General features: G+C 35.2%; 1 protein-coding gene across 1 annotated transcript; it reads left to right on the top strand.

Annotated features, from left to right (window-relative positions):
* The first annotated feature begins 354 nt into the window (after positions 1-354).
* LOC110710766 (probable envelope ADP,ATP carrier protein, chloroplastic) lies at positions 355-8,258 on the top strand. The gene is made up of 10 exons (XM_021889101.1): positions 355-967; positions 3,031-3,087; positions 5,270-5,332; positions 5,425-5,481; positions 5,562-5,645; positions 5,917-5,985; positions 6,062-6,174; positions 6,277-6,446; positions 7,158-7,236; positions 7,765-8,258. Exons 1-10 carry the CDS (start codon positions 635-637, stop codon positions 7,877-7,879), a joined length of 1,140 nt encoding a protein of 379 aa, XP_021744793.1. The 5' UTR covers positions 355-634; the 3' UTR covers positions 7,880-8,258.
* The last annotated feature ends 317 nt before the right edge of the window (positions 8,259-8,575 follow it).

Raw genomic sequence — 8,575 nt, forward strand, 5'->3', positions numbered from 1 at the left:
TACTTGTAGCTTTTTACCAAAAAAAAAGTGTGTCACACTTAAAAAAAGACGACCGTATTTGACAGGTTTAACACTTAAAAAAACACGAAGGAGTAATTATTATTATTATTTTATTTTTTATTTTTTTTATGAATATATCATATGAACTTTCAAAACCAAAAAACTTAAAACCACAACTTGTAGGCTTGTAGCTCAACCCATACCCCGTGTTTAGAGGTGTCAAAATTTGACCCGATCGATTCAACCCGATATTCAATTCAGATTTCAATTAGCATGGGCACAATGATTTAACATGATTCAAGTTTGAAATAAGACTCGACCCGATTTCACCAAACCCGATTTAAACACCTAAATTACACACTTCCACCCGTGGGTTCGAACGGGCACAAGCCGATGACTCAATAGGCAATCGTGCCCGGCTCAGCCCATAGCCCCATACCCATTCTTCTCACCCCCCCTCCCCTTCTCCCCTTCTCTAATAAAAGAATTGTAAAACCCCCCAAAATCTGACATCTTTCCCTCTCTTTCTCCCCTCTTCCCTCCCTTCTAACAAACAACTCTCTTCTTACCTTATCTTCACTCTCACCCTTCTCCTTTCTCCCCAAAATCCCAGGAATTTCAACAACACCCAGAAATGAAATCAAATCAAAATCAAGCCATTGTTACCTACCGAGCAATTCCAGGCCTTGAAACTTGCAATGTCACTTCTTCTCCAATCGAAATGGCTGATTTTAAACACCCCCATTTCAAACCCAAATGTTTCAACAATGGTTTTGCTTGTCTTTCAATGGCGGCCAAGAAAGAGGAGAGAGAATTTGAACCCACTACTACCCAGTTGCTCGAACACCCTCTTGCTTTGCTTGCGCTTGTTCCTAGAGATGCTGCGCTTTTCGCCGCTGGCGCTATTGCTGGTGGTGCTGCCAAGACTTTCACTGCTCCGCTCGATCGAATTAAGCTTCTTATGCAGGTTATTTCTTGTTTTTGTTTTTTGAAATTTGGAAATTTTGGCAAGAAATTGTACCCAACTTTAGAATTTTGGTTCAATTATGTGAAATTTTGTTCTGTAATTGGAATTTTAATCACTTATATTCTATTTCTTTGTTTGTTTGAATAATTTACAATTTAATTTATCAAAGGTTTACTACATGAAATTCATCACATTCAAATTGGAATTAAATTGTGATAATATTTGGTTCTGTAATAAACTAATAATATTGTTATTTGTCTGAACATAATCTTGTTTTTCTTTTTAATTATTTTTTTTTCGGGATTGTAGCTGTAGCTTTAGAAAATGCAATGAGAAATTTGGTTTGTTTTTGTCGGTGCCTTCAAAAAAATGGAAAAAAATAAAAATGAAAAATTGTTTATGGTTGGATTATACTACGTATATGGTAGCATAAATACTCAAGATAATTGTTAATTAGAATGTTATTCAGTGCATTCGATTCATGTCTATAAGATGTGACTATATTTTACACTGGCTGCCACAGAAAGTTATTCAGTACATTAATTAATTAATATATACTAGTATTTAATTTAATTTAACTGTAAATTAATCTTTGCCCTTTTCACTTGTTGACTTATGGAAATATATACAATTGTACGTTCATCAAAGCGAACTGCTTGAAATTGTCGTTACATGTATTATACACCCGGGTGTATCTGTTGGATGTTTCTAGTAACCCATCGGAATGAGCATAAAAATAGTTTGGGGTCAATGGTGAATGGAATCTCTCAAATTTGGAGCATAAAAATTTTGTCAAGTTTGCAAGTATTTGGCTGTTTTTCTTATATTGTGGCATGCCTCTAACCTGCCACCTTTATGATACAGTATGAATATATTATCTAATGGTAGGTGTGTCTTGTGGCCGTTCTTTGGGGCCCATTCTATTCATTTGTTTATTTAATCACGTGGGGATAATGGACTAATGGTAGGTGTTAGGTGTTACGTGAGGGCATGACAATATCTTATTGCTCAGATTAAATATTTGAAATTGATTGTAAACTAATCTTGTCATATTCGTAATGAACAGCCTGTTCGGAATAGAAATATATAATATGTATGTTTTAATCATCCTTTTTGTGCAATTTTGATGTTTAACATGTATTATTGTTGCTTCCAATTAAGTAGTTTCGTGAGCCCCGTTCTGCTTCCTATGTATAGTTGTATACGTTAAGTACAATCTGAATCAACATGTCTCTAATCTTTAACAAAGCAACAACGCCTCAGTCCACGATCATATTAAATGTTTTAATTAGTGATCTGTACCTATTGTGAAATGTGAATGAACTTTTGTCGAATGCATTAGATGGCAATGGAAAGTGTTATTGGAAAGAAAATATAACCTTATTATTAATAAATTGTAAGTAACGGTGATCAGAAAAATATTATGTTGTAAAAGACCAGAATATTGGTGAGGAATTTATAAAATGAGCACAATAGACGAGGAAAACAATGGTAATTCATTGCCTTTTGATTATCTTGAATCATTTTGTTTCTGAAGCTAACCGGGCATCCCATAGATTCAGTAGTGGGTGAAAGGTTTTACTTTCCTTCTGACAAAACCAATTAATTTACTAATTAGTTGCACCTTAGACAACTGATACTTGTATCCTGTCCTACATCTTAATCGTGTCAATTTAATGCAAATTGATTACAAAATAGCTAATTACTATGACAGATATCTTCCTGATGAATCCACCGTGTGTAACACTTGTTCCTCCTTTTTACCTGTATGTCCTGTGGAGTATGTTATGTGACTTATGTCCATCTGCCACTATTGCACCACTTTCATTTTTCTGCTTTTTAACTGTTTATTGATCTTGGGCTAAGAATTTATGATGAAATTGTATGTGAAAAGGTCATTTAAAGTGACAATTTTGTGCTGTTGCATGTACTATGAGTTTATGTTTTAGCAATGAATTACATCTTAATCAATTCACATTCATGTATAGTTGAAACTTGAATGTCTTATTACTGAAATGCTAGTTCGCTTACAATTGATGTTTACCTGCTTATATGCCTTGCAGACTCATGGAGTGCGAGTAGGCCAAGAAAGTGCAAAAAAAGCTATGGGATTTCTTGAGGTTTGTCAGCTTTTGTTATATTTTGGTGGCCCTATTCTTGCTCAGTTTTACTCAGTGTAGTGTTTATACAATAGCTTTCCTTTTGGTTAAGTCATCATCGTTAGTATGGAATTATGGATTTCAGAAGCATTCTGCTAGAGAAGAGCATAGCATTTTTACATAATTATGAGAGGCTTATTTTGAAAATATTACATGGCATGTGGCTTATTGAATCTCAAACTACTGCATTGTACAAAAGTACATGCTGTTCAGTCTGTATATGATGATTTGTAAATTGTGGAGTATTATATTGCTGCAATTCCCAAGTAATTGACATTCGTAAATTCGTTGGCTGGGTCCTTGAGGTTGAAAAGAGGTGGCATTTTAGCATTTATGGCTTCTGTTACAGAGAGAGCTATAGAGGTTGTTCTGCTGTAAGATTGTGTTGTTTTCTTAAGTCAGGGACAAGCTGCTCATTAAACTATGGTCCTCTTCCTTTTCCTTTTCCTTTTCTAGACACAGTGTCCATTATCCAGCACATCATTACCTGTCCATCCACTTTAATTTTATGATACTATAATTATAATTTGACAGCATTTTTACTCTTGTTTTACTGCTATTGGTGAATCTTTTAATCTGCAGAAGAGTCATGCATTAAGAATTGCTGTTGTGGCTTATGTATACAATTCAAGGAAATATGCTGTCAACTTTCTTAGATCATTTGTGAACACCTCCACGGCTTTGTTTAGGTTGACCATTTGGCTGAGATCATTTTGGAAAAAGGCCAAGTTTAGGAAATTGGATGTTATATTCTTCAACATTTTTTCTTATTTTCTAAATTTGGACTGTCTTGTTCCTCTTGATTTTCTTCTGCACTACATCTTGTTTTGGTTGAGAGTTGGGATGAGAGTTTCATCCCTTAAAATTCTCATACACGGTTGTTTTGATGCAAAATTGTCCCATATACAAACTGCTTTAAGATCCTCATGTATAAGAACTAGTCAGTTGATTTGAAAACAGATGTTCTTAGGACTCTAAACAATTGATCTCATAGTACTCTGTAGTCATTGTGGGTGTATTTGGATTATCAAGTGTCTATCTGATTATCTTGATTGCTTGTGCTGCTTGTGGAAGACAGAGGATAATCTTTACCTGAAAATTGTGGTTCTATCCCTCTCAAACCACCTCAAAGTTATTTTCTGTTTGATGCTTCAGCCTTTAATATGTTATCTAACATTTACTTCCCAGCCATACATATTGACAAAGATACTGCTGTACGGAGAGACAACTTCCGTATAGATTTAGTAACTTCATTTGTTTTAGAGAATTTTTGACTTAGAATACTAACTCATCTTGACATTGTTGGTCATTATGACTTGTCAGAATATGGGCCATATATTCTTCCTCTCTTGCTTCTATACACATGTTTGAACCTCGGCTGTAAGATCCTATGGACACTAATAGAATTGCTAAGCTCTTGTAATAAGAAGACTTGTAAATTATCGCCAAACCTTTTGCACTGATGCAAAGTTTGCTTAATAGATGGATTCTCTGGCAGATGGTTCTTGGTATTTTTTCTGATCCTTGTAAATTGGATATAGTGACTCGTTATGAGGTATGACATGCTGAAAAGAAACTGCGATAAATATATGGGATCTTAAATAATATGAATAAGATGGAGATGGGGACGCTAGGTTTGACATGCACATCAATGTTATCCTAATGCCTTAAAAGTTGCTTATGCTTTAGATGGGTTAAGAGAGGTTGAATGTATAATTGCTTACAACCTTGAGCCCTTTCAGCCTTACCTGAGTTACCCCGGCAATAAAGGAGAGGTTTCCATTTTATCCTTAATTCAGTGTGCAACTCACTTTTTTACTCCAGTAAAGGAACCCATACTGAATGAGTTATTATGTCTAGAGCTTTAGTCCACTATAATTGAAAGTCAAAGAAGCCTTGACAAGTTTCATAGCTAAAAATGTGAGATTTTTTTATTACTGTTTGCGCTAATATGGTGTATCCTGGTACAAAATCTATTTGGAATTTTGGATTATGGTTTTTACCAGGCCAATATTGGAAACAGGGATGTTTTAAGATGAGTTTAATTTGAATGATTCAAGTTATTCCTCTTCTCTTGGGAACTGGAGAGTGGAGACCTTGTTTCACCTGCTAATTCATTAATTCTCTGAATTGTATTCTTCAGGCAATAACTGTGATTGGAAAGGAGGAAGGCGTTAGAGGATACTGGAAAGGAAACCTTCCTCAGGTTTTAACTTTGAAATTAGATGTTGCTTTATTACCCTATCACTAGAGTTGCCTTCTACTGATGCAGTTAGTTAAATATGTGTTTTTTTTCAGGTTATACGGATCATACCCTATAGTGCTGTACAACTATTTGCTTATGAGAGCTATAAGGTGATACTTGAATCTTTCATGGTTGATGTAGTCAATGGTCTTTTCAATTGCTTGATATACCTTATACTTGGGTCCTTCAGAAACTTTTTCGGGGAAAGGATGAGGAATTATCAGTTTTGGGAAGGCTAGCAGCTGGTGCTTGTGCAGGCATGACTTCAACCCTTGTGAGTTAATTCAAGTTTTTGGATCTCTAAATTTTATGTACTAGCTGTTGAATGTATCCTTACTCTCTTCACTTAATGATGTTTCCCTTGTCATATCAATCACCCTTTGAACTATGTATTCCTCTATAAATATATATAATCTACAATGAACTTTTGAAGAGATTATGCATCAAGAACTCAAATGAATGACTACTAGTTTGTTTCCTTTTGGAGTTCCTGTGAAAAGATTGTCTATGCAAACTAAGACATGATTTTGTATATCTCTTTTTAGGTGACATATCCCCTAGATGTCCTGAGGCTAAGATTAGCAGTTGAGCCAGGATACAGAACCATGTCTCAGGTAAGCCGGCTGAGCTGTTAGTGTTCATATGGGTAGGTTAAATTTCAAATATCTAAATCCTTCATGGAATTTTCAGATAGCCTTAAGCATGCTAAGGGAGGAAGGCATTGCTTCTTTCTACAATGGTCTTGGACCTTCTCTTATTGGAATAGCACCTTACATTGCTGTGAATTTCTGCGTTTTTGACTTGTGAGCTTACTCTTTTGCTGGTACTCTCTTTTTGCTATCGTTATGGAGACTAAAATCACAGTTTGCAGTTAACATGTGATGTCACTCCTTTTGAACTATCAGGGTGAAGAAGTCCTTGCCAGAGAAGTACCAGAACAGGCCTGAAACATCCTTGGTTACAGCTCTGGTGTCAGCTACACTTGCAACACTTACATGCTATCCTCTGGATACGATTAGAAGACAAATGCAAATGAGGGGTACACCATACAATACAGTTCTTGATGCCTTTTCAGGTGAATTTTTTAATATCTTTACATTTTAAAATCTGTCCATTGTGATGGACAGTTATTGACATTTTACAGTGTCATATTTGTGGGGCATACGCTTGCAGTTTCTCAATTTGGTATGTGGATTGATACATGATATGGGGAGAACATAACTTTATTTGTCCACTACTAAAATCAGACATGATCATGAGAGTGTTTTTTAAACAAGAAATGCTGGCTAGATCCGAGTTCCAGACAGTAATGGATAATGTTAATATAATATGTTTTTGGTTTAGTCTGTGTCTGCTGTGAATTTGTTACATATTTTCATATTGGTTATAAACTCGGTGAGCTTAACTTTTATTATGTACTTGTGATATATTATGTTCTTGAATGTTTGATTTGTGAATCAGTGTAGATGATGCCAGTTGTGTGGCTCCAAGGTTTCTAATTTTCTGTTGTTTGTAATGGAAAAGTGATCTATGGTCACTGGTTGATGCAATACTATTTGACCATGATTTGCGTTACTAGTCTACTTGGGAACTTACAGAGTTGCAGGTGATCATAGTTTGATTTCCCATAAACAAATTGAGTTTACTATCTTGCTGAATCATTTAAAATGTATTCTGTAATGTCCATCTTGTCACTAAGCTAAGTAATATTTATTGGCTATTTTTCCTCATTTATGTTAATATTACTGCCCCAATTAATGCTCTTCGATTTCTTTGCATTGTGAAGGAATTTTGGAGCGTGACGGCTGGGTTGGACTCTATAGAGGTTTTCTCCCCAATGCTTTGAAAAATTTACCCAACAGCAGGTATGTCTTAACCTATGCCCATCTTCTTCTTCCTTTTGTGTTGCACTCAACATCTCCTTGAAATGCTCTACCTCGTAGCAATTTATACCCATGCGGCCTGTTTTGTAGCAGTATTGGTAATGAATTTAAATGCATTTTTTGTTAAAGGAAGTCCTTTGCCAATCTTCATGGCAATAGAACTTCATCCCCAAATATGTGCTTATATTGCCCTCGTAAATTCTAATTACCACTCACCACTTCCTCTCTAGTTGGTTTATATAAAGAAAGATAGATATTTATTGGAGGAATTGATAAGCATCACCATGGACATTGTTATGGGACTTTCCCTACAAAATTGCATACGAATCCTCGACCATTTTCACCATCTGTTAACCCTCCAAGGGCAACAATGTGGGTATTTTATTTTATTAGCTGGAATCTTCCAGCTTTGCACTGCTAACTCATATGTGGGATTTGATTAAATTTGAGATCAGTTACTCTGGCTCCCCTACAAAATGTTGATAATATCCCAATGTTTTCTGGTTGCAGTATTCGGCTGACAGCCTTTGATACTGTCAAGAGTCTAGTTGCTGCAAGTGAGAAAGAGTTTCAGAGTATTGTTGAGGGAAACCGTAAGGAGGCAAAAGCAAGTTCAGCTCATTGAAAGTTTGCTGGCATAGTCTCAGTACCAATTTTGTAGCTAATTTTTTTGTGGATAATTTTTTCGCCAGTATTACACGTAGTGCAGTACTAGAACAGGTTGTGAGCCCATTTTGCTTTGTTGTTAATGTAGATTGTGCAAAAGGTTTCTTCCTTTTTGATCTAAAGTAGGACTAGGAAAAATCATGGAAAATTCCTCAGTAGAATCCAGCAGGCTTGTCATAGTAATGAGTTAGGAGTCTTATGAAATTTTCTTGGAATTTTATTAGTGAAATGCAACTATGCACGCAACATTATTTTGTACTTAAAAGAAATGTTGTTTTTGTACCCCCTCCTTCCCGAGATTAAAGCTTAAATAGGTTGGTATTATTTCATACTATCAAACACTAAACATTTACATTCATCTGAATAAACTTTCCTGAATTCCAGAGAAAGGAAAAACGCCTTAGAGTTCGAGTTTTTATAGGCTAAAAATAAAGTCGAGTTAGATTATTTTTAATTGGCTATAAATGAAGTTCTACATATATTGTTAACCCTAAATAAAATTGTTTAAACTGTCAATAATTTTTCCAAAATATCTTTCATTAGAAATAGTGAAGGCTCTTCTATATGTTACAACTACATAAAAGGGGGTTCATATTGTCATATTGAGCTAGCTTTTGACAAATGCTTCGCGCAATGTTCATAAACTTCCTCATCA

This window comes from Chenopodium quinoa, unplaced genomic scaffold (genome assembly GCF_001683475.1).
Source record: "Chenopodium quinoa cultivar QQ74 unplaced genomic scaffold, ASM168347v1, whole genome shotgun sequence".
NCBI lineage: Eukaryota > Viridiplantae > Streptophyta > Magnoliopsida > Caryophyllales > Amaranthaceae > Chenopodium > Chenopodium quinoa.

Excerpts from the sequence above, each read along its gene's own strand:
- LOC110710766 (XM_021889101.1), top strand. The coding sequence starts at position 635 with ATGAAATCAAATCAAAATCAAGCCATTGTTACCTACCGAGCAATTCCA. Across the intron at positions 5,482-5,561 it reads TTGCTTATGAGAGCTATAAG|AAACTTTTTCGGGGAAAGGA; the intron begins GTGATACTTGAA and ends TGGGTCCTTCAG. Across the intron at positions 6,175-6,276 it reads AATTTCTGCGTTTTTGACTT|GGTGAAGAAGTCCTTGCCAG; the intron begins GTGAGCTTACTC and ends TTGAACTATCAG.